Below are 25,426 nucleotides of genomic sequence, written 5' to 3' on the forward strand. Positions count from 1 at the left end.
TTGACGCACGATACAGGCCGCATTCTTCGGAATAGGTGGCCCTGTCTTGTCCGCCCCTCCCCCCCCCACCCTCCCTCCACAGTGGAGGCTGCGGCCACTTTGCAGTCCAGGCCTGCAGCATCCTCTTTCACAACGGCTACTCAGTTCTGGGAAAGGAGGATAAGCTCCTTGACTCCCTTGGGAGAAGGATTTTCGCTCAGGCAGGCCAATGCCGAACTGGTGTTAGCGGGGGCTAATATGCGGATGTGAAAAGGTCTGTGGAGTTTGAGGAGTTCATTCCAGTGCAGAAGCTGGAAGACTTCAAAGCGGGATTATCCGACGCCAGGGTCTTGGCCCAGGATGATCTGGAGGCTGCGGCTCATCACGTAGACACCTCAGCTCGGGGTCCTTATGCTGGGGGTTGATACCTCACGGCAGGCGTGGCTGCATGCTACCAAATTCTTAAAAGGTGCTGGACAAGGTGTTAGACCTTTTTGTTTGATGGTAAGGAGCTCTTTCATTCTACAACAGATGTAGAGCTGACGAAGGATAGCACTCAGGCAGCTAAGTCCTTGCCGGTCCTTGTTAAAGCCCCTTTCAAAACCCAGAGACCGTTGTCGAAAAGCCGACCCTCCTCTGACTTTAGGTGCTTCCTAGACCGGGAATCTCGCAGAGTGGATACCCCTTTGGGGAATAAACGCCGGAGGCAACAATGGACTGGTTTTTTTCCCGCTCCTCAGCCGCTTCCTCGGGTTCAGGTGGCAACACCACCGAAAAACCTACAAAATGAGGGCTCTCCGTGCTCGCACGAGACCCCGGTGGGAGGACGCATTGCGTCTCATTGGGAGGCGTGGCAGACAATCACCGAAGACAGACCGGTCTTGTCAGTCGCTCAGGCGAGCTTCTGCTTACCCCTACCCCACCTTTCAACCCTCCTTTTCAGCTGTTGGGCTCGCCCTCTCTCAAAGCCGAGGTTCAGAAACTTCTGGAGCTTGGAGCTGTAGAACCCGTTCCCCCTTGGGGAGCGAGGGGAAGGCTTCTACTCCCGGCTGTTTATGGTGCCCAAACCAACCAGGCTGGCCTGCGCACCATCCTAGACCTTTCCCAGTTCAATCCTTTCCTATCCCAAGAGAAATTCAAGATGATCGCGCCCAGCCAGATAGTCCTCCTTGCAGATGGGCGATTGGCTCAGCGGTGTGGATCTTCAGAATGCGTACATGCATATTCTGATTTGGAATTCACACAGGAGATACCTGTTTCTCTTTGGGAAAGCAGCACTTCCAGTTTCGAGTGCTTCCTTTTGGCCTCAGCTCTGCGCCGTGTGTCTTCACGAAGATGATGTTGGTGATTGCGGCCTATCTTCGTCTGCAGGGTATTCATGTGTATCCGTATTTGGACGACTGGCTCTTACGCAGTCCTTGCCTGCTGAAAGCATCGGGCAATCTTCATCTCTCCTTCAGCTCCTGTTCCATCTTGGGCTGTCGGTGAACTGGTGGAAATCTTCCATGACGGTCTCGCAGAACTTGATTTTTTTCCTGGGTTTTCGCTGGAACACGATAGACTGCAGAGTGTACCTGACCGGGGACAGAATGGCGGATCTGTTAGCCACGTGTCAGATGTTTGCGCAGTCGGAGAGCATGTCGGCCTGGTGGTTCCAGAAGCTTCTGGGCCTCATGCGTGTTGGCTCTTCCTCTTGCTCGTCTCAAGATGAGGCGGACTCAGATTGCTCTTCGGAATTCTTGGCATCAGGCTGTGGACCCGGATTCCAAGCTGATGATGATTCTGGCTTCCATTGGAGTGGACCTGGAATGGTGGTCATCTCTCAGCAACCTGTTGGTGGGTGTGGGGGTTTCAGGACCCAGCCCCTATGGTGACGATCACGACGGACTCCTCCCCCCTGGGGTGGGGTGCAACGTTAGATCCTCTTCAGGTCACGGATCTGTGGTCTCCTCTGGACAAGCTCCTCCACAGAAATCATTTAGAGCTTATGGCGATCTTCCTAGCGCTCAGGCCGTTCAGACCGATCATAGCCAACAAGGTGGTCTGCATATGCATGGACAATGCGGTGTCGATGTATTACATAAACAAGCAAGGGGGAACCAAGTCTCCCCCTCTCGTGGACCTGTCCACCCAGATTTGGGAGTGGACTGTGCTTCATGGTGTTTGGCTGCTTACAGTGCACATCCCGGGCCATCTGAATGTCACAGCGGATGCCCTCAGCCGGCGGACAGTGGTCAGCTACGAGTGAGAGTTGAAGGTGGAGGTCCTCGCATGGATTTTCTTGTGTTGGGGTACACCGGAGGTGGACCTCTTTGCGACAGCGGTAAACGAGAAGCTTCCTCAGTATGGCTTGAGAGGGGGGCTGGGAACCTCCTCTCTCGGGGATGCTCTCGAGATCCCATGGCACAACATGAGAGCTTACACCTTTCCGCCTCTGCCTCTAGTCCATCGAGCAATTTGGAAGCTGAAGAACTCGGTGAACTCTTCCCTTCTACTCATATCCCTGTGGTGGCAGGCCAGGTTTTGGTTCTCGGAACTTCAACACCTGTCGGTGTATCTGCCGATCAGGTTACCAGTGACCCCCGATCTTCATCACGGGGAACAGCAAATGTGGCACCCAGCCCCACAATCGCTCAGCTTGGCGGCATGGTGCCTGAGTTCAAGTCTTTAGAACATCTTAACTTGTCTGCAGATAACATGCATATTATCCAGGCAGCCAGAAAACCCTCGACTAGGTCCCAGTACAGAAGCAAGTGGCTCAGGTTCTGTCAATGGCTGTTGGACCCAAGGGGGACTACAGTTGACACGGTTTTGTCCTTTGTATCCTCCTTAGCGGAGTCTGGTGTCCATGTTCTGTCATGCAGAACTTACCTATCAGCGGTTTCCGCTTACCTTTCTATGGACCAGTGCTCTTACTCCCTGAGTAACCCAGTGGTTAAGAGGCATTTTGCAGGCGTGACGCGCCTCTATCCTCCAATTCGTAGTCCGCACCCGTCGTGGGATCTAAATGTAGTCCTGACTGCATTGTCATAAGCCTTTCGAGCCAATGGCCACGGTGGACCTCAAGTACCTGTCCTGGAAAGTGTCCTTTTTGGTCGCTGTTACGTCAGCAAGGTGGGTGAGTGAGCGCCAGGCCTTGTCGGTAGTGCATCCCTTTTTGGTCTTTCACAAGGATAAGGTAGTCCTACGGACGAATCCTGCTTTCCTGCCGAAGGTGGTAACTGACTTCCATCTGAATCAGTCGATCTCCCTGCCAGTCTTTTATCCGAATCCTACCTCGGAGGCAGAAAGGGTTCTGCATTGTCTTGATGTCAGAAGGGCTCTTAAGTTCTATCTGGACAGAACTTCCGATGTTTAGGAGTTCTCAACTGTTTGTGACTTTTGGTAACCCTCAGGGTAAGCAGGCGTTTAAGGTGGCTATTTCTCGGTGGATCGCCGCCTGCATTACTGAGTCTTTCACCGTCCAAGGGCTGAAACTTCCTAGGGGTGTTCATGCACACCTGGTGCGGGGCAAAGCAGCCGCAGTTGCTTTTCAGAAATGTCCCCTGGGAGTCCATCGCTAGGGCAGCTACTTGGGCCTCCCGATCTGCTTTTTGTAATCATTATTGTCTTGACATGAGCTCAAGAGCTGATGCTCAGTTTGGTCAGGCTTTGCTGAAGAACGTTATTCAGTAAGGGGTATTTCCATCCACCCGTAGTTCCTGTTAGTGCTTGGGAATCTCCCATAAGTACGGGGGAAAGGGGACTGGATGTAGGAGTATAGCCAGGTTACTCACCGTAGTGACCACCTTACTCCTAGTCCATAGTCCCCTTTCCCCCATAGGCCCGCCGTCCCCTCTAATATGGTTCCTCTGTTATTGCTAAAAGGTCTCTGACCTGGTGCTAGAAAGGGACCGATGGGCGATGTGCGGGGCGGAGCCAAGGTGGGCGGGGTTACGACTGCATGCCGGGCCCCGCGCATGAAAGAGGAAGGACACATTTTAGAAAATTTTTGGGATGCTTTTTACAAAGTGCTCTGGTCCCGTCCCACAGGACGGAGAGATGTCCCATAAGTATGGAGGAAAGGGGATTATGGACTAGGAGTAAGGTGGTCACTACGGTGAGTAACCTGGTTATTTTCTAAAGAATATTTTACATGCATTTTAGGCAGATGGTAGTTGTCTTTATAGTTCCATTGTCTTTACGAAAATTTTATTGCCAATAACTTTTGGATTGCTCCATGTAGCTGTATGAAATTTCTAAATGCTTCTGTTGATGGCTTCCAAAAACTGTAAAGTTTGAAGTTCATTTGAAATGTTTCCAATGGTAATTTCCTTATGGGAAAATAATTCATTGAGCAGTTGCACGGCCTAATTTGCTGGCCAGATTCTCTTCAAGCTTGCTTCAAGTTTTCTGTGGAAATCTGTACATTGCTGGTGCCCATCAGGATGGCCCTGTACCCACGTATTTTTATAGATCTCATGGTGCATTGCGAGAACTGAAACTTTTCAGGAATGTAAAACTAACTTTTTAGGTTTTTTCACCAATACAAGATGTGACTGAGTTCCTTTTGAGAGAAAGTGAAATTGCAACATGCCTGAAATTTGTGAAGGGGGGATGTTTGTCTTTAGGGTAGATCGAGGGATGTGAAACCAGGTATAACAATTTCAGTTGCAAGCTACTAGCCAGCCATTCAGTCGATCGCCACCTCCAATTCTATACAAACACAAAGCCCACAATGGCTTACTAAGCAAGAGTGAAATATTAGCAAACCAATAGTGGCAAGTGCAAATGTTGTACCCTGGTGAAACAGGAATTGAAGTAGTTTCGTGCTTGACATTGTTTTTTGTATTTTCGTGAAAACTCCCGCATTCTTGCAGAAAAATATTTTACTAAAGTTTGTTTGGATAATTTATTCCACTTTGTTTTTGTCTTCTCGCAAGTTGTCGTCTTGTGAGTATTGATGACCTAGTTGCTTGAAAGTTAAACGTGAGCAGCGTGTTTGCAACAGTAATTTCTTGCGAGAGGTATCAGAAAAATGTAGGTACTAGAAAAAGGAGATGCAAACACTTTTTCAGTACATCTTATCGCACAAGTTGCAGATTTTGATTAGTGGACTAACTGAAAACCCTATGCAGAGATAGGGGTTGGGGGGGGGGGGGGGAATTGGCTTACGAAGTCCCATAAACCTCGATCAGATGTTGCAGAGTGAAATGATTCGTAAAGGAAAGCCACAGCACAGATAATTACCAAAGGGAAAAGAAAAAAACATTTCATTGGCTGGAGGAACAGAATGAATGGAATGTGGGCCTGGAACTGCTTTATTATCTAAAAGGCTATACATGCTCCTGAAAGTATACTTTCGGAAGTACTTTAAGGATTACAGCGGAAAATAGTGTGGTTTATCTTAAATGGGAAATGGCCTAGAATAGCGAGGGAACATTTTGATTAGGGCTAGTATCTTGGTCATCTCGGACAGTAAGAAATATTTGGTGACTGAACAAATGGCTCCCATGCTTGACTAGTCATTGGACAATGGAGTTAAAGGATATGGAACAGAAGACTTCTGTATCACTTCATGAACGTGCCTTCTTGGATGTGGGTGGGGAAACATGTGGGAGGACAACTGTTAACTACTACAGTGTTCCTTAACATAGTGGTATAGAGCTTTGCGAAATCAAGCCATTCCCCCTGGTATGGGTCCTTTCTCACCATTCGCCCATAGCCCTGATTTCACACCAGGATTGAGTGTATCCTGCTTTATCAGTTGGGAGTGAAATGTTTTTTTTTCCATTAGCTGATCTATACGTAGGGGGTACACCACGAACATTTGAGGAATGCAAGAAGTTTCACGTCTTGACAACGGGAAAGGTTTCTCTATACCCAAATCTGGCATTGGATCACAAATGGTGGGATGACTGGCTGGAAATAGAATGCCAAAGGGATTGGGAATCTTAATGGCCCAGGGTATAGACCAGGGACATATCTTAATTCTACAAGCGCCTTGATGGAGATATTCCGCCGACAAATTTCCTGTATGATGCGTTGGGAGAAAGAACTGGGACAGGATAACCCCCAAGAGGACTGGGATTTAATTTGGGAGAGGGCACACAGTCTAAATGTAGCTCAATAAAGGAAACCACATATAAAATATGCTTTCGTTGGTACCATACCCCAGATAGAATTAGCAAAATGGTGACTCAATACTCACATTTGCTGGTGAGAATGTGGTGAGATGGCCACCCTAGGACATATGTGGTGAGTCCCAGATTTACTGCAAAGAAGTCATATCAAGGAGAACTGGCATTTGGATGCCCATGTAGCAGACTGTGGTGGCATTGGGGAATGTGGTGGAGGGCATATGGTATGAATGGGGACTGCGTCTTTAATTACACATCTGCTGAATGTGGGCGGGGTATTGCTAGCACAATATTTGAAGCATGTGGAAGGCCCGATTGTCAGCAATGGTGGGTTAATATATGGTTTGGGGGCGGGGGGGTGTTAGCAAAGTCTCCCGTTGTTTCAGTGAATTACTTCATGCAAATGTATTCGTAGCAAACACTTTGAATTGCTTCGAATTTGGTACATATATTTAAGGGGTAAAGCGGGTGGGGATTTGGGGGCTTGAGGTAGGGGCGTTGGGGGTTGTGCCGGGGGGGAGGGGAGTGCGCCCTGACGAAAAATTTGAAAACAAAGTGATTGCAACTAAGTTAATTACCTCAAAGTAATTTACTTCGCTGTAATAACTTTGAACCGATGGATGTGGAGAAAATAGCTGCTTTGTCCTTGTAAAGAAAACAAAAAATATCAAACAAAAACGAATCCTGGTTGCAGGGGATAGAAGGGGTTGAAAATATACTCATTTACCAGGGGGGATGGGCGGGAAGGAGAAAAGGAAGAATATTAAGGTGGGCTAGTTTAATTTTAAAAGGCTTTTTGAAGCAAGAGGTTTAATGACGCATGATTGGGGAAACTGGGTCAGTTGGTATTTTGATCAGTCTGAGAGGGTTTTGCAGCCTCGAGGTAGTGGCGCAGCTTTTTAGTGATTCAATGCAGCAGTTACGGCTTCTAGGCTGGTATATAATTTGGCACTACAAAATGTTGCGCTACGGTTTAACTGATGCAGTATCCAATGTTGTCGTTCTATGCCTGAAGCTTCACAATGGCTTCCTGGCTTGCATACAGTCTGGCAGATAACTTGTTACCCATTTTTGGACAGTGCAGTTTTCTTCAGTTTATATCTTTTAAAACGTACTCCTGGTGTGTAGCTTATCAACATACTGAGAGTAAAAAGTTGCAAGCTACTAGCCAGGCATCATAGTCACTTGCCTTATCTATGGACACACCATTTCTTACTTGCCAAGAGTTGGATCACTTGCCAGTAGAGAACATTTTGAGGCTTGTACTGATAATGGTAAATATGGTATCTGATCTGAAAAGGGAAGTACTACAGCTGTGAGCTTAACAAAACAATGTGACCTTCAACCAAGACGACCACCTCCCTGTTGCAGAGCCCATGAGCACGCTGATGGCCTCCTAGGAAACTACCGCAATACCATATTTGATGGCATCACTATGCTTTAAACGATGGGTCAGAGTAAAACATTCTAAGTACATTTCAAGATTTATTTTGTTAATGGGCATTAATACAGTGGGTAATCGCCACTGTAGCCTGAATGCCTAGATTTTTCAATGGAGTAGCTTACTGTTACCCTGCCAGTGGTATCCAGAACTTACTCTGCTGGAGGAAAGAAAATGAGTGAGCGGAAAGAGGATGTGAAAAGTGGGAATTTAAGGTTGAGAACACAGGAAGGAATGCAGCGGGGGAAGAAAGTTTTGTGATCAATTGGGTTTTCTTTCCTGGGCAGAATTGTAAGTTGGTGCACAATTAAGTTTAGATGCATGAGGAACTGTGTGGCCAATTCTGGAAATGTGCTTGCTTATTTGCCTGGCCGTCTCTACTTTTTACCCCAGAAAAAACGCTAGGATGCTTATTCTGTGACTGCCAAGCCAAGAGTGGCACAGTCTGGGATAGACTGTATGTAAAGATGTATGTTGGTAACATAAGCTAAGGGAAATGTCAAGTTGAGTCGTCTGGCACCTTGATGTCCGGTTATTAAGAGTTTGTTTAATGTTGGACTTTGTTTTAGTTCAAGGAGAGACAGGGTTGTAAAGTTGATAAATGCTTAGCCATATAGTGAGCAAACTGTTGTCTGAATTCTCTTTGCAGGAGGTTTGCGTTAGACTACATGGAAGGCTGAGGGGGATGTGCACCCAAAATGGGAGTTGGGGAGAGAAGGGCCAGATGTCTCCTTATCTAATGAAACTCACAACCGTCTCCTGTCATGTCACTATGAGAGCAGTGCCATACTCTTACGTCCCGTCACCTTTCCTCCATACTGCATGGGCGTCCCTTCGTAGGGACGGAAGATGGAACCTTTTTTACGGAAAAACCTTCCCCTTTAAATTTGGAGCTGCGCAGGGGTGCAGCCCTGGGATCATGCGCTACCCTGACTCCGGCCAACGGCGCCACACCTCAGTCCCCTCTTCCACGTCAACGGGCCGATTTCACCAGCGCTCCTGGGTTTGGCTTCGGCCATGTAATACCACGTGCTCTTCCCCGGGTCTTATTCTGTCTGTCTGTCTTTTGTCATTCAGGTACTCTGTCCTGCAGCGGCACGCTCCTCCTTGGTGCATGTCGACTTCAGCGGGCTTCAGCAGGTGTCCAGCCAGCAAGGGGCTCTTTCGACACCCACACTCTTTGCCTCTGCTGCCTTGGCCTGGACCACAGCTGGGAAGGTTGTACCACGTGCTACACACTGACTCCATGCGCACTGAAGAACTGGTTAGCTAGGTGGGGGAGCGCTTCGAAAGATCTCCTCCAGTGGACCTGAAAAACTTGTCAAACGGAGATTGAGGCCGAGGGAGTGCCGCTATTTTCCATCGCACCCCGTAAAGGCGACTCCTTCCCGAGGAAATGCCAAAGCGGGAAGAACCTCTCAGGTTCTAGTACCAGCATGCGCACAGAGGCTAGTGCAGCTACCGGCCGAGGGTTCGTCGGATCCTTCTGGAATCGGTGCTTAGGGACCGCAAGGTTCTTGTACCGGGTGTACAGCCGAGGGTCAATGCCCTAATACGGGCTCAATGTCGGAGGGGGTGCCTGCACGCAGCACTACAGGCGACAATGTAGAGGGCAATACACCTTCCAGGCCTAGACATGAGGTGCACGGTAGGCCTCATACTCCACCACCAAGAGCCTTGGAGGAGGCTGGGCGCAGGGAGCCATGCACCATGACTTTAACACGCAGCTCGACAAAATGGCTGCCGTGCCAGACAACATGGCCGATTGTCCGATGCCACTTCTAGGAATAGAGCAGGCAGGTGAACTATTTTCAAGGTGGGACTGGTGTCAACCAGGTACGTGGCCTACAGTTTATCCATAAGCACCGCAGGGCATGTTTCCTCTGCAACCTAGACAGAGTGCGCCCCTGCCACTTGGTCAATATCACCTGCCACCACCTCTGCCTCCGAAGACAAGTTCTTCAAAAGGTTCCTGGCGCTAGTGCGAACCCACCCAGATGGGGCCTTCCTGCAGTCGGGGGACGTGCTCCCTCCGGTCACACCGGCACCCATGGTCGTTCTTCCCATGGCTCCGGCACCACAGGCCCCAACACAGCCACCACTTCCCCTGCCGGCTTTCGATTCCGGCTCCCCTGCCTCCCACAGTACAGGTGTTTCCGCAGCAGCCTCCGGCTCCGGTCTCCGCAACCCCCAGCACCCCTCCACCCGCTGCAGACCCGCCGGGCACTCTGGTGGACACTGAGGAGGAGAACCCTGACACGCCGTTGTCTGCGAAGGCCTTACACGACAGGCTTGCAGGTTTGGCGAATTATCTTCCTCAACCTGAGGTCTAGCAGCCAGAGGAGGGGTGTTTTAGCAGAAGTCCTTGCCCTACGACGACCCCCGCCCCCACTAAAACGGGTATCCCGATGCAGAAGGACATAGTTGCCTTGGCCAAGAAGGGGTGGTTAAAGTCACACACTGCCCAACTTGTCAATCGGCACCTCAATGCGAAGTATAGACAGATGGAGGGGGTTCCACTCGTGTTGTCGGCACACCCTCAACCACTCTTCCGTGATTGCTGCAGCGTCACTTTACTCTAAGCCTCGGCCACCTCGTGGTTGGTGCTGCTAGGCAAGGAGAAGATCTTGGAGGCGAACGGGAAGAAGCTGTAACTCCTCCCTGCACCTGCGTCAATCCAACGCTGGCAGCCTCTAACCAGAGGCTTTGGCGGCAATAGCGGACTTCTTTCCGGTGCAGAGCCAAGCACGCTTCAAAGTTTGTGTAAGAGAAGCCAAGCTGGTATCGCAGGACATCATGGAGTCCACTGTGGCCCACATCGATACCTCTGGCCGGGCCATCTGCATCGCCGCAGACCTGAGATGGAAGGATGGCCTGGCTTTGGGCTACTAAATTTAACCCTTATGTCCAGGAACATATATTGGACCGTCTTTCGCTCTACCACTGACGCGGAATTAGATAAAAAGACCAGCTCACAAACTGCAAAATCTTTATCATGACAAAGGCCACGCCCAAGGCGTACATCCAGTCGCAACAACGCTCTGACAGGGTTCGGCGGGTTCCGGGGCTTCCTGAAACAGGTTGAGATAACCGGACTGCACGCCCAGGGCTTCTTCCATTCCCCCCCCTCAGAGGGAAACACGGCATGACTCGTCCCTTTGGGTCCACGTGTCTCCAATGAGGGGGCAGGCTTGCCTTCCACGTGCAATGTTGGCACCAGAACTTGACCCCTGGATCCTCTTTAGTATCCTCTGGGTACAGTCTACTGGTCCCTTCACCGCCTCCTTCCTCCACTCCTACAGATTGGGACGGCAACTCTTATGGCGGAGATCTGTTTGCTCGTCGAGCCCCAGCCTCCCAGAAAGGATTGGGCTTTTTATTCCAGGATTTTCGCCATACAAAAGAACCAGGCTGGCCTGAGAGTTGTGTTGGACCTATCCACCTTCAACCGCTCCCTCACTCTTCAGAAATTCAAGATGGTTACACCAGCACTCATTACGGAGACCCCAGACAAGGGAGAGTGGATGTGCTCCCTGGATCTGAAGGACGCATATCTGCATGTCCCAATTTGGCAACCACATCGCTCCTTACGCTTCAGGATCACGGGCTGCCATTTCCAGCACAAGGTGGTACCCTTTGGCCTAATCTCAATCCCCAGGGTATTTACCAGACTCATGAACGCGGTGGCAGGCCTCCTCAGGGCCACCAAGTCATACCCGTACCTGGATGACTGACTTGTTAGGGCAAGATCTGGGGAGGCAGTTATCCACACTTCCTATGAACACTCCACGAACTGTGGTCTACCATTAGGGGGGCTTCCAAGCGGAGCTTATCAGCATACCTCCTTCTCTCGGACCTCGCGTGTTAGTCCAAGGACTGCTAACCTGCAGACGGGCAGGCCCTTCCAGCATCTGTCTCTGCAGGGTCACCATCACTACGGACTCCTCCCTGGAAGGCTGGGGAACCACTCTGACAGCCACAGCATCCATGGAGTCTGGACCCGGCAGGTGCAGGATTTACACATCAACTGGCTGGAACTCTGGGCCATCTGGCTAGCTCTCATTGCTTTCCTTCTGCTCATTGGCGGCAAGTCTGTCCTTATCCAGACTGACAACTCCACCAGCATGTAAACCAGCAGCGGGGGGGGGGGGGGGGGGGGGGGGAGAATAGTACCAGGTCCCCGGTCCCCTCTGCTGTTCACCCTAGTGGTCCACATGTGGGAATTGGCCTTGGAGAACAAAATCTACCTCTCGGCCGTCCACTTCCCTGGGGAGGCCAACTTGGAAGCGGACAGGTTCAGCCGACTGGGAGCAGACCATTACGAATGGCAATTGAACAACCAGGTGCTCATGGAGGTCTTCAGCTCTGTTTGCCTTCTGGAAGAACAGGAAGTGCCATCAGTTTGGGTCTTGGCAGGGGCTCCGGCTCCCTGGGCGACGCATTAAAGATGTGGTGGGAAGGCATGACGGCCTATGCCTTTTCTCCCACACCCCTGTTTCACAAGGTAATCCACAAGGAAGCTTGTCACCTCCGCGTCATTCAGATGGCTCTGTGGTGTCCGGCGAGACCGTGGTTCTCCGAGCTGCTCGGGCTCACGGACAGACCACCCATTCACTTTCCGTTGGGTCTAGCCCATCTCTTGTCCCAGCAGGGGGGCAGGGTCATCCACCCCGCTCCATAGAAATGAGCCCTCATAGTGTGGTTCCTGAGCAGGTCATCCTCTGGATCCTGAGCCTCTCACAGACTAACTTGGAGATCATTCAAGGCGCCAGGAGCAAGGCTACCAGGATGAATACAAAAGTAAATGGATTAGGTTCTGTTACATGTCCCCCCTTACGTGCACACTGGAGGACGTACTCTTATTCTCGGCACACCCTGCGCAATCAGGTGGACACATGTTGCACCGATCTGTCAGCCTTAGGGGCCTACAGAAATTCAGAGGAGGAAGTCTTCTCGTCTTCCAGCCAGAGCTTGTCCAGGCTCTACCCACTCATAAATAGGCCACACCCCGTGTAGAACCTCAATGTCCTGTTGGGCGCCTTGACGCACAAACACTTAGAGCCTGCGGACATCAGGTGGGTCACCATTAAGACAGCTTTGTTGATGAGCTTCACCTCTGCTCGCAGAGTCAGCAAGATCCTGGCACTGGTGGCCTCAGAACCCTATACCACTTTCCACATGGATAAGGTGGTCCTGCGGACTCACCCATCATTCCTACCTAAGGTACCCGCCGCTTTCCATCTAAACGAGGAAATAATCTTACCTACGTTCTTCGCTGAGCCCAAGGCCGAGGCTCCGTCTTGCACTGTCTGGATGTCAGACGCGCTGTGAAATTCCATCTGGACAGGACCAAGGGCTTCCGCAAGTCGGACACTTTTTTCACCTTTGGGGGGGGCTCCAGACCCGTTTATCAAGCATCCAAGGCTTCAATTGCATGGTGGATGCTTGCTGCCATCAAAGAGGCCTATGAGGGGCAGAACAAGCCGCTACCATCCAACATGCATGCTCATGCGGTCTAAGCCAAAGCCACGGCCATCGCATTCCAGCAGCACTTGGGCTCTCCTCCCCACCTCCCCCCTTCAGCTTTATGTAAGCATTACTGTTTGGACGCCGGCTGTATGTCGGATGTGGCCTTCGGACAGGTGGTTCTAAGGAACTTATTTGCTTAAGGAGGGTCTCTTTTCCACCCTGTGGCTACATTCAGTTGTAATCGCCCATGCAGTATGGAGGAAAGGGGACAGGGCGTAAAAGTAATTATAAGTTACTCTCCATAGTCCCCTTTCCTCCATATGTGCCACCATCCCCCCCAATAATACTGGTGTCATTAGGCAATGTTAAATATTGTCGACGCGTCAATGGGGACTGAGGTGTGGCGCCTGTGGTCAAAGTCATGGTAGTACATGCTCCCAGGGCCTCACCCCTCTAAATTTAAAGGGGAAGGCTTTTCTGGTGAAAAAGGTTGCCTCCTGTCCCTAGGAAGGGACTCCCATGCAGTTTGGAGGAAAGGGGACTAACTGTATGTTGGTCACTACAGTGAGTAACTTATAATTTCTCTGTACAACCCTTCATGCCATACATTACTGAGGAGCAAGTTTGAAAGCGCTCAGGACCTATGCCCATAAACCTGAACAGTTTGCCCAAAGATCAGCTCTGATGTCAGATATTCTATGGGTGTTTGTGTAGTGCCAGCGAACAGGGCTGTAATCTATCTGCAGACCTGCTATGGGAAGTTTGGGGTAGTGGGGAGAGTGACCAATGGGTCTTCCCTGAGGCCACTCCCAATAGCTACTTAATTGGTGGGTGTCAACCTACCAGTGCCCCGAAGCTTGAGATCAGTAATGGAAAATGAGTGTTGAATGTATTGAATAGTACATTCTCACCATCCCTGCCAAATGCAACATCAAATGACAAAGTAGTTATTTCATAGTAGTTGATGAGAACAGCACAAGCTGGAGTATTGTTTTTTAAAGATAAGAATTGCATGCTGTAGTAGTTTTATGTGAATCCTTGCCAGTTTATATTGACCATTTATTGGCAAAACTTGCTAATTTTCTCACTCTGGCCTGCATGCTCACTCTCCAGCACACTTTGCCTCAAACCATGGCTCACCATGGAAAAACTAACATTTCAAAGTGAAAGGCCACTAAGTAAGAGCAAGCAACCATTCTAGATCTGTTTATTTTTATTTTATTTTTTTTTAAATTCCAGGAGCGGTGCTGTGAAACGCAAACGACTTTTGGGGTAAAATGTACATGTAAAAGAGGACCAAAGAACTTACCTTTAGTACGATGTGCTCACAAGCTTGTTATATAAAACCAATATTCAGAATGGTGTATATCAAAAGTGACCTTAGAAAGTCCTAAATCTATAACTAGAGTTTTTAATAGCTTATAAAACGTGCCTCTGAAGTGGACCTGAAGAACTGGCCAATGCATTCTGGAACTAGTACTTCATCAGGCAAAGGATCTGTAAAAACCCCTGCTCATACATTCCAATTTTAAACCCCCCACCCCCCTGCCGTCCCCCCTCTGCATGAGTCTACCGGGAGGGTTTGTGAGGTTTTTATGTATCTCGGGTAATTAAACGTGGGGACCTGAGGATGTTTTATGAATAGAAAGTTCTTAGTTTGTTATTGATCCAATCATGTTTACTACTTACGTCCCGTCCCCTTTCCTCCATACTGCATGGGCGTCCCTTGCAAGGGACTGGAGACAGAACCTTTTTCACCAGATAAAAACCCTTCCTCGCCTATAAATTTAGAGGCACGGCCCTGGGAGCATGTGCTGCCCTGACTGCCCTCCGGCACCACACCTCGGTCCCCTTTTCTGCACCGATGGGAACTGGCTGAATTCACCAGCGCTCATAGGTTTGGCTTCGGCCATGTAATTCCACACACGGATGCTACTCCTTTGTCTTTTTTTTTCTTTAACATTCAGGTACTCGGTCCTCAGGCATCACGCGCCTCCGCGGCGCATGTCGACTTCGAACGGGTTCAGCAGGTGACCATCCTGTGACAGGCTCTTCCTGACTAAAGATCCCCACGCCCTCTGCCTACGGTGCCTTGGCCCTGACCACAGCTGGCAAGCTTGTACTGCGTGCAACACGCTTTCCTTGAGGTCTCTGACGCACAGACTATCCAGGTGGAGGGAGCGCTTCCACAGATCGCCTCCAGAGGACCTTAAGGACTTTGTCTATCATCGATCCAAGCCCAAGTTAGGGCCGCTCTTTTCCAGTGCACCCCGCAAGGGTGAAGGACTCGCCCAGGCCCAAATACCGAGGCTGTATCAGCTACTGGCCGAGGGGGTCAGTAGTTCCTCCCGGTGATGGTGCTGAGGGACCGGAAGGTTCTTTTACCGGGTCTTCACACGAGGGGCTACACCCTCCAGGGTGTAGCCCCTCCGGCAGCATGTCCGAGGGAGTACCTTTATGCAGTTCTACCGGCAGATCCGCTGAGGGCGTAACACCTACCGGCTTTGGCCCGAGGAACAGGGTAGACCCCATGATCCAGGCAGGGCCCAGTGAGCTGAGCAACATGACGAAGGCACGTGAACACCGCTCCAAGGAAGGCAGGTGGAGGACCGTGTGTTAAAGTGGGACTGGTGTCAACCAGGTATGTGGCCTACAGCTTACCCTTCCTTCAAGTAAGGCAGGTTTGCGCTGCGTCCATATTCTGGGCAGGGCACGCAACGGCTCCAGCAGCCGCCTGCTACCTGGGCAATGTCTACCACCAATCCAGCCTGCGACGACTGATTCTTTGAAAAGTTCCTCGGGCTCATGAAGTCTCCCCCAGATGGGACTCCTACTCGGGGGACTCATCGGGGACTTGCTCCCTCCAATGGCCTCGGCGCCTCAGGTCACAGTACAGGCTCTTCCGGTCCCTGTTCAGCCTCAGCAGCCCACTCCGGTCCCCCACCGATTGCACAGGCGGTTCCGTACCATCCCCTGCTGCAGCCTCAGACATCCGGTCCCAGCACCTCAACCCTCCGGTGCCGGACCCTTTGGACCTGAAGGTGGACACGGATGAGGACGACCCCAACACGCGGTCTTCAGCCAAGGTCTTCAGCCAAGGTCTTCAGCCAAGGTCTGGCAGGGCTGGCAGAGGATTTGGGCCTTCCTCAACCCGAGGTCGAGCAACAAGCAGAGAGGGGTCCTTGTGGAAGTCCTCGCGCTAAGTCCCGTTGGCCGGACTGGGATCCCAATGCAGAAGGACGTAGTTGCCTTGGCCAAGAAGGGTTTGCTCAAGCCCCACTCAGCCCAGCTGGTAAACGCCTGGACCACCAGTACAGGCAGATGGAGGGGGATACACTCTTGCTATTGGCCCATCCTCAGCCACACTCCTCGGTGATCGCTGCATCATTGTACTCCAAGCCTCAGTCGGCCTCGGCCGCCTCCTCCTCCTCGGCGCGCTGCTAGGCAAGGAGGAGAAAATCTTGGCAGCGCACAGGAAGAAGCTGTATTCCAACGCGGCCTTGCACCTGCGTCAACCCAACCTGGATGCCATGCTGGTAGCCGTGAACCAGAGGTTCTGGCGGGAAATTGCAGATGTCCTCCCAGAGCTTCCGGTGCCGAGCCAATCGCGATTGAAGGCTGGATTGCCGGAGGCCAAGATTGTGGCGCAAGACATCATGGAGGCCTCCGTGGCCCACTGACACCGCTGGCCATGCCATCTGTATTGCCACGGACATAAGAACAGCCTGGTTCCATGCTCCGAAATTCAATCCGGACGTCCAGGAACGCATCTTAAATCTTCAGTTCGAAGGGGGTGACCTATTCCACTCCACAACAGAAGATGAACTGGACAACTGGACAAAAACGAAATGGCCGTTTGTGAGCCAAGTCTTTATCCATTCTAATAGAGCACACCCAAAACATACACCCAGTCACAGCAGTGCTCGGAGAAGGGGGGGGGGGAACGTACGGTGGGTTCTGAGGCGTCCAAGAACTGAGGTACAGGCAGCCTGACCGTTGGCCGTCCCAGCACCGGCGCAAACATTAGAAGGGGCGGGGAGAAGTTAGGGTTTATTCCAGTCCCCCCTCTTCCACAACAGCCTCAGAGGTAAAGAAGGCATGACACACCCCTCCGGGTCCACATGTCTCCAGTAGTTGGCAGGCTTGCTCTTCATGCACCTTTCTGGCACCAGAATTTTGCGGACCCCTGGATTCTCAGTAATCTCCACGGGGTACTACCTCCCTATCCCAGCCTCTCCTCCCGCCTCCCCTCCCTCAGGTTGGGACAGCAACTCTATTGGTGGAGATCTGGTCGCTCGTCAAGAGTCGGGCAGTGGAGGAAGTCCCAGCCTCCCAGCGAGGCTTGGGCTTTTACTCCAGGATTTTCGCTATTCAAAGGAACCAGGCGGGCCTGAGGGTTGTACTGTACCTTTCCACCCCTCCTTAACTCTACAAAAAATTCAAGATGCTTACACCAGCTTTGATAGCGCAGACATCGTGCATGGGAGACTGGATGTGCTCCCTGGATCTGAAGGACGCGTACCTACACGTCCCGATCTGCCAGCCTCATCGTTCCTTTCTACAATTCAGGATCATGGGCTACCATTTCCAAAACAAGGTGCTTCCTTTCGGCCTCCACTCTGCCCCCAGGGTCTTTACCAAGCTGATCAACATTGTGGCGGCCCTCCTCATTTAGCAGGGCCACCATCTACCTGTACCACATCAGGGCCACATCTCCAGAAGCAGTGCACCATACTTCACACACTCTTATGAACACACTGCACGAGCTGGGTTTATCATTCAACCTCAAGAAGTTGCAGCTGCAGCCCACGCATAGTCTGACCACCTTGGGCCTCATTTGCGACAAGTGCTCTCCTCGGGACAAGATCACGGCCATCAAGAGGGCCACGGTGCTCTTCCACAGAAGATAAGTGACCCCGCCTGGTGGTACCAACACCTACTGGGTCTCATGGCAGCAGTCCTCTTGGCCATCCCCCACAGGATCCTCTGGATGAGGATACAGCTGCGCTTTGCAGCATCTTGGAACCAGGAACAGGGCCATCAGTCAGATGATAAACGTTCCTCCTTTGCTTCACCCAGACCTCACATGGTGGTCCAGGGACTGCAACCTGCAGACGGGCAAACCTTTCCGGCAGCATACTCCACAGGTCAACCTCACCAGACTCCTCTTTTGTGGGAGCACTCTGGACAACTACTGCGTCCATGGCATCTGGACCCAGCAGGAGTACCACATCAATTGGCTTGGATTGAAGGCCATCAGGCTGGCGCTCAGAGCCTTTGTTCCGGTTATTGAGGGCAAGGTCTTACTCATTCAGACAACTCGACCAGCATGTTCTAGGTCAACAAGCAGGGAGGTACCAGATTACCCCCCACTGTGCAGGCTAGCAATCGGCATGTGGGGCCTGGAAAACCTCTACCTCACAGCGGGCCACCCGCCGGGGGAATCCAACCTGGAGGCAGACTGGCTCAGCGGACTGGACAACTGAGTTGCAGTTGAACAACCTAGTCCTGCAGGAGAAATTTCACAAATGGGGTCACACTCTGGTGGACCTCTTTGCCTCCTGGGGCAACTGGAAGTGCCTTCTGTTAGCCTCCTGGCATGCTCCGGCTCACTGGGTAATGCCTTTTAGATTAGGTGGGACGGAATGATGACATACCCCTTTCCGCCCACACCCCTGATTCACAGGGTGATATGCAAGATCAAGGAGTCTCGTCTCCTCGGCATCATCCTAATAGCTCCATGGTGGCCAGCCAGGCCTTGGTTTTTGGAGCTGCTCAGCCTCTCGGAGAGGCCCCCCCATTCGCCTGTTGACGGGCCCAGCACATCTTCGGGCGCCACAGAGGGGACAGGGTCATCCACCCTGCACCAGAGAAACTAGCCCTCGCAGCGTGGTTCCTGAACAGGTCCCGCTTGGCCATCTCCGCCTCTCTCAGGCTAATATAGAGATCGGACACGGCGCCAGGAGCAAATCTACCAGGGCTCCGTAGAAGATCAAGTGGACCAGGTTCTGTCACTGGGCAGATTCTAAGGGCTTCGACCCTCCGGCATGTTCCCTGGACGACATGCTCTCCTTTTCAGTGCATCTCGCCCATTCTGGTGTGCAGGTGGACACTTGCAGCACCGACCTGGCAGCCATTGGGGTGTACAGAAACTGGGAGGCGAGTACTTCCTCTTACAACCCAATTGTTAAGAGACATTTGACGGGTCTCGCCATGCTCTACCCGCCCATCAAGAAGCTGCACCCTGTGTGGGACCTCAATATAGTCCCTGGCGCACAAACCATTCAAACCAATGGCGTCCACGGACATCAGGCTGGTCACCATTAAGACTGCTTTGCCTAGACTTGCAGAATCAGCAAAATCTATGCGCTGGTCGCCTCGGAGCCATGCACTGCGTTCCATAAGGACAAGGTGGTCCTCCGGACGCACCCAGCATTCCTGCCTAAGGTGCCGTCTATGTTCCGCCTAAACGAGGAAATGGTGCTGCCTACGTTTTTCTCTGATCCTAAGGACGAGGCAGAGTCCTGCACTGCCTTGATGTCAGGCGTGCACTAAAATTCTACTTGGACAGGACCAAGGACTTCCGCAAGTCGGTAGCTCTCACCTTCGGAGGTTCAAGACCAGGGTATCGGGCATCGGGCATCCAAGGCCTCCATAGCCCTGTGGATGGTCTTGGCCATCAAAGAAGCCTATGAAGGACAGCATAAGCCAACGGCGGCCAACATGCATACCCATGCGGTCATAGCCAAGGCAACTGCCATCTCCTTCCAGCCGCATTTCCCCTGGCAGGTCATAAGCAGGGTGGCCTCCTGGGCCACCCCTACGGCTTTCTGCAAGCATTACTGTTTGAATGCTGGCTCTAGATCAGACGCAGCTTTCGGACAGGTGGTTCTCAGGAACCTATTTGCTTAAGGAGGTTCTCCTCTCCACCCTGGGGCTACATTCAGTTGTAATCGCCCATGCAGTATGGAGGAAAGGGGACGGGGACGTAAGAGTAATAAGTTACTCACCGTAGTGATTAACGTACTCCTAGTCAATAGTCCCCTTTCCTCCATACGAGCCACCCCCCCGCCCCCCTCCCAACCCCCTAATAAAACTGGTGTCATTCGGCAATATTAATCTATTGTCAACGCCGCTATGGGGACTGAGGTGTGCGCCAGGGGGGTGGAGTCATGGCAGCACATGCTCCCAGGACGGCGCCTCTAAATTTAAAGGGGAAGGTTTTTTTCTGGTGAAAGGCTCAATCTCCTGGCCCTTGGAAGGGACGCACATGCAGTATGAAGGAAAGGGGACTTGGAGTACGTTAGTCACTGTGGTGAGTAACTTATTTATCAGCCAATTCCATTATGTCTGTATTGTATTGCATTTCAACATGAGTACTATCAAGTTAGCTCACTTTTGAGAGGCTGGACTGTAAACCAAACTGAAAGCAGATTTTAATTATAGAAGATATTTTTGGTATGTTGGTTTGACTTTTTGTATATTGTGTTTTACGCAGGATAACTTCCTACGTTGTGAATGTTTGCAGAGAAATGCAAATTGTATGCTAGACTGCAGAAAATCCCTACACGATGGATCGGTCTCTCAAAGAACAAAGCGAGAAGGTAAGCATTTGCTTTATTTTCCCCAACTAGACCTTGCAGTCAAAAGCAAGCTCCTTTCTGCAGGCATCCCTTTACAGTGTTAATTTCGGATTACTTTTTTGTTTACTACATGTTCAAATTGGTGTTCATTTCTAATTGGCAGTTACCTTTTTTGTTTGAAATATTTTCAATTTCAAAATTCTTTCTAAAAAAGAGCAAGTGCTTGTTTTGCTATAAAGCAGACTGTAAGACACATCCTAATTGTATGCCCCACACTCCAAAGAGCACAGATTGCTCTATTTAAAACGTTTTGTTGATAATGCTGGGTAGTTGAATACAGAGTGCTTTTGGGAATGATTATCCTCGGGTTATGAACTTTCTAACCATGTAAGTATTAATGTTGAATTGTCTTGGTTTTATTACTTTATCGAAAGAAGAAAGTGTATGTTAGTAATATTTGGATGTTTGGAACTTGAGGATTGCTTAAGTAAATGTATAATATTATAGTTCTTGCGTCTATTTGTTTACTTTGCATATATGTGAAAAGTCACATCTTTGACTGGACCACGTTATTTAAAATTGAAGCTACTTTTAAAATTCATCTTAAGCCTGGTCTAACTCTACGTACCTTGAAAGTGGAAAAAGTAGATTTTCCCTATTGTGCTGTGCAGGATATCCTTTGTCCTGCTCTCCTTACACACACTGTCCACCTCTTGTCTATTCGCAGTATCCCCAGGAACTCCAAAAGATTATATTGTTATGGTAGAGTAAGCTTTGCCGTTTCAACTGATGACTTTAGTTTAGCCTGTTGGACTAGATCTAGCATTTGATATTGGGAAGAGGGTTGTTGAAGCTAGCTATACAGGGAACTAAATTGATGGGCTGTAAACCGCTGCTTGTTTGTCAAATTGATCCTCAGCCACAGCCAGCCTAAGACTGATTGATTAATCACTAGAGGCCACAATGAAAATAGTCTCCATTTGGACTGGCCACATGAGCTTTTTTTAACCATGATAAAGATGCTGTTGAGGTAAAATTTAAGAGTGCAGTTTTCCAGCAGAGATTATGCCCCTTTCATATCTGCTTGACTTTCAGCATTTACCAGTCACAATCGCGCCACTGTATTATGGGTGTAGGAAAATGCATTGTGTTGCTAACCATGACCACATTCTACAACCTTATGAACACCAGATACACTGCAGCATGTAGCTGAAAGTGCACTTCATTTCGAATGGATTGTTTCCTCCCACGTATTCCTCATCTTTGATTACCTTTCCAGCTTTAGCTGCTTCGGAAAAAGAATTCTCGACTGAGCGCTGTACAGTAGTGTCAATGATTCGATGTCCCTCAAGGGCCTCCGTCCGATCGTCATCTGCAGTATATGTAGCACGTGCAGCGCCAGTTGGCTTCAGTTCCGTTTATCCGACAGCTTTCGCTTCATGAGAATTTACAGCACGCTTCAGTTCTTTAAAGAGAAAACATCATGTCTTCACCATGACGCCCAAGCCGAGTTTTAAGGATGTCAGGATTGTGGGTCGAAGATGTCCATCGACCACCACCATGTTTGCCTGTGGTGCCTTGGCAAGGAGCATTCTACACAGGAGTGTAAATCCTGTCGGGGCGATGACTAATAAGGCTCTGAGAGCGCATAGAGGTAAATTGGTGTTGGGTAGAATTCCTAAGTCCCCCTTCTGTTCCAAAGAAACGCACTTCTGATGAGTCGATCGAGATTCTCCTCGTCGAAAAAGATCGAAGAAATCTTGATCTAGAAGTTGTTCACGTCATTCTTAACCACCTTCCAAGAAGTCGAAGAAAAGACGTCATAGGTCTCCTTTTTCCTTGAGTGACTCCTCACCCGAGAGAATCTTGTGTCCATTGAAATTGGACTCCCCAGCTGAATGGGAAGAGTTTCAAAGGGAAATGATTAGGATACTCCTTCGAAAGAACAGATGAAAGACAATTTACCAGTCGCTCTGTCATACCCAGACAAATCTACCTCCTATCTGTCTCTTGTCATGGCTTCAGATTTAACATAGGGGGGGTGTAGATCACTATGCTCCACCCCCACATCCTCCACCGCCCTTGCTCTTGTATCTCAGGGCCTTTGTGCACTGTTACTCCGATGGACACACTAACCTAAGACTCAAAGAAAACACATGAATTGATTCAACAATAGGAACACTTTTATTCATACACAGTAATGCATGTTGCAAACACTACTATAATACAAATCTCGAATCTGCACTTTTTATGCTTTTGGTGCAAATCTACAATGCAAGAACTATAAGCCTTACAGGCTTCTAATGCAAGCAATCTAATAGCAACTCCAATCCACACCATTGCTCTCCAATCCACACCATACTTCACGCTCTCTAAGACGATCCTTGTCTGATTACCCCATCTATCATGTCAGCCAAAGCATGTGTGAGTGTCTGTCCTAATTCCCCATGTGCATGTCTTATCAATATTCCCCTCTTGCTCTGTGTTGCTCGGTCTCTCCTCTCCAGCTAACTCTGCAGTCAGTCAGGGCCAGGCCTCTCTCTGCCAAATCGATCTCATCCGCTCTCATCAGAATGCTTCCCCTTCTGCTTCCTCCGAGTCATCCAAACGTCTCTCTTCCATCTCAGAATCATGGAGTATCTCCAACTAGAGCTCCATCTCCAACTACATCTCAGAACTAGCAACTCCCTCTACATCTCGGAGCAGAGCAGCATACCAAATCTGAGCCTCACCCCTCATTATACTGTTCAATGACGTAAATGCATATCCATGGCTGCATGTCTCTCTAAGCTAAAATGCCTCTCTATCTGTCAGCATTTCTAAACTGAGCAGTGCCTAAAAGTCTGTGATGCATGTCTTGTACTTTTCAATCACTGCGTGGTGTCATTGTGACATTTTCTACATATCCATACCATGCGATGTGCTTCTGTTACCATACCACCCATCTCTCTCCATATTTCTCCATTGAAATCCCTCTATCCTTGCATGTCTCCCTGTGCAAGGCAAAGCACTCCCTGCTGCTGTCGCCTCCACCTTTCTCTGTCTGCGAACACCAGGCAGGCTGATGAAGCCTCCTTCTGTGTCTCCACTAAGGCAAAAGTCGCGTCTAATCTCTGTGCTAAACTTTTAATGCATTCTTCCTTCACACTGTAACTCATAGCATCTTTCGCAGTGCTGCGGCGCTTCTGTTGTCTCATTCAGGATGGCTTCATGCTTTCTCTAGTCTTTACTCGCTCTCTCGCAAACCCAAGCGCTATCTAAAATGCAGACTTCATGCATATTCGAAGTGCACATTCATGCGTGGTGTCTTTACATGCATACATAATACATAACCTATCTTTACATGTCTCTACAAATAGAACATGTCTCTCTACATGGCACTTCATATATAACAGGCCTCATTCTAGCAAATGCATACATATGTGGATAGTCTAATGTCACTACTTTGTCACTACTAATCAGAATGAATGATGGATAACTGTATCCCTAAATGGGTAATGATTCTCTAACAATGGGTAATGATTCTCTAACAATGGGTAATGATTCTCTAATAATAACAAACCAGGCTTCTCCTTATTATCTGGTGTTACAGCTCTGTAAAAAGACAACAAAAGGAAGTCTACTGCAAAACCCTGTGCACCCTAGAGTCCGGGATGCAAGCCTAGCTATTGTTGAGCCTTCGAGGCCTCGAAAGAATGAGTTACAAGGACCTCCAGTTGAGTCCAGCCCTTCCAGGGCTTTTTCGAAGACTACTTCGATGAAAGCAATATCTGTTCCCTCGACGTCTGAACCTTTGACACCCATATCGAAGCCTTCAACGACTTGGAGTCAATGACTTCGACGCCATTGCCCTCAAAGCCTACTCCGAAGACTTATTATGAGCCATTGAAGGCAATACAAGAGAACTTATAAACCTCTGCCACAAAAAGATTTAGTATCTCTTCAATTTATGAAGATGAACCATCTGATGATCCAACATCTTTTGGCCTTCAATATTGCAGTCCCAAATGTGCCAGATGAATTTATTTCGGTCATCTAGGCTTAAAAATCTGTATGAAACTATCATCCAGTGGGGTAGATTCATCTCCGGAGTTGGAATTTGGGACGCCAGGTCCTGCAGATTATGCTGATGGGTCCTATGGCCAATTAATGAGCCAAGTAGTGGAATATTTGGGATGGAGTAGACTTGCTCCTCCTTTTCAACAAGATGACTTAACTGACATCTTAGACAAAGGTCCACAGAGGAATCCCATTTTGCCCTTTTATATTGCTTTACAAAAAAGGTTAGAAGAAATTGGGAAACCCCTGATTCTATTTCTATGGTAATAAGAACTTTTCCCAAAAATATAGGCCATCCAGCAGTGACCCAGATCATTTAACCAAGCACCCGACTTCAGAAAGTTTGGTGATCCAGGCAGCCACGTCCGCAAAACAATCTGTTTACCCTACCATTCCTGTGGACCGGGATGATCAACTGGTGGACACTTGGGCGCAGAAAGTTTTTACTGCCGGTAGCATGGCTTTGAAATCGGCAAATACCACTTGTCCCTTGTCTAAATTTTTGTTCATGTGGGAATGCGCAGCAATGGCCGCTAACCACATCCCCGAAGGGGAAGAGACTGCTTCCGGGCCATCAATGTGCGAGTGCCTGTCAGGTCTGGATACTGCAGATAGTATTAGCAGATCCATGAAGACTAGTACAGTTCAATACAGATTTACATGGTTGAACTCTGGATTTGCACCGGACATGCAATCTAGATTACTCAATATGCCTTTTAATGGCTCGAGACTGTTTAGTAGCAAGGCTGAAAGTCTGGAAAGGCCACAGATCTCAA

General features: G+C 49.6%; 1 protein-coding gene across 2 annotated transcripts in view; it reads left to right on the top strand.

The window, feature by feature from the left end:
- Positions 1-25,426, top strand: part of ZCCHC2 (zinc finger CCHC-type containing 2) — a 762,062-nt gene that overhangs the window by 52,129 nt on the left and 684,507 nt on the right. For both annotated transcript variants that reach the window (XM_069613675.1, XM_069613676.1), the window contains exon 2: positions 20,507-20,612. In XM_069613675.1, coding sequence (XP_069469776.1) covers positions 20,507-20,612 — 106 coding nt within the window. The remainder of the gene's footprint in view (positions 1-20,506; positions 20,613-25,426) is intronic.

Source organism: Ambystoma mexicanum, chromosome 5p, assembly GCF_040938575.1.
Source record: "Ambystoma mexicanum isolate Mex_15411 chromosome 5p, UKY_AmexF1_1, whole genome shotgun sequence".
Lineage (NCBI taxonomy): Eukaryota > Metazoa > Chordata > Amphibia > Caudata > Ambystomatidae > Ambystoma > Ambystoma mexicanum.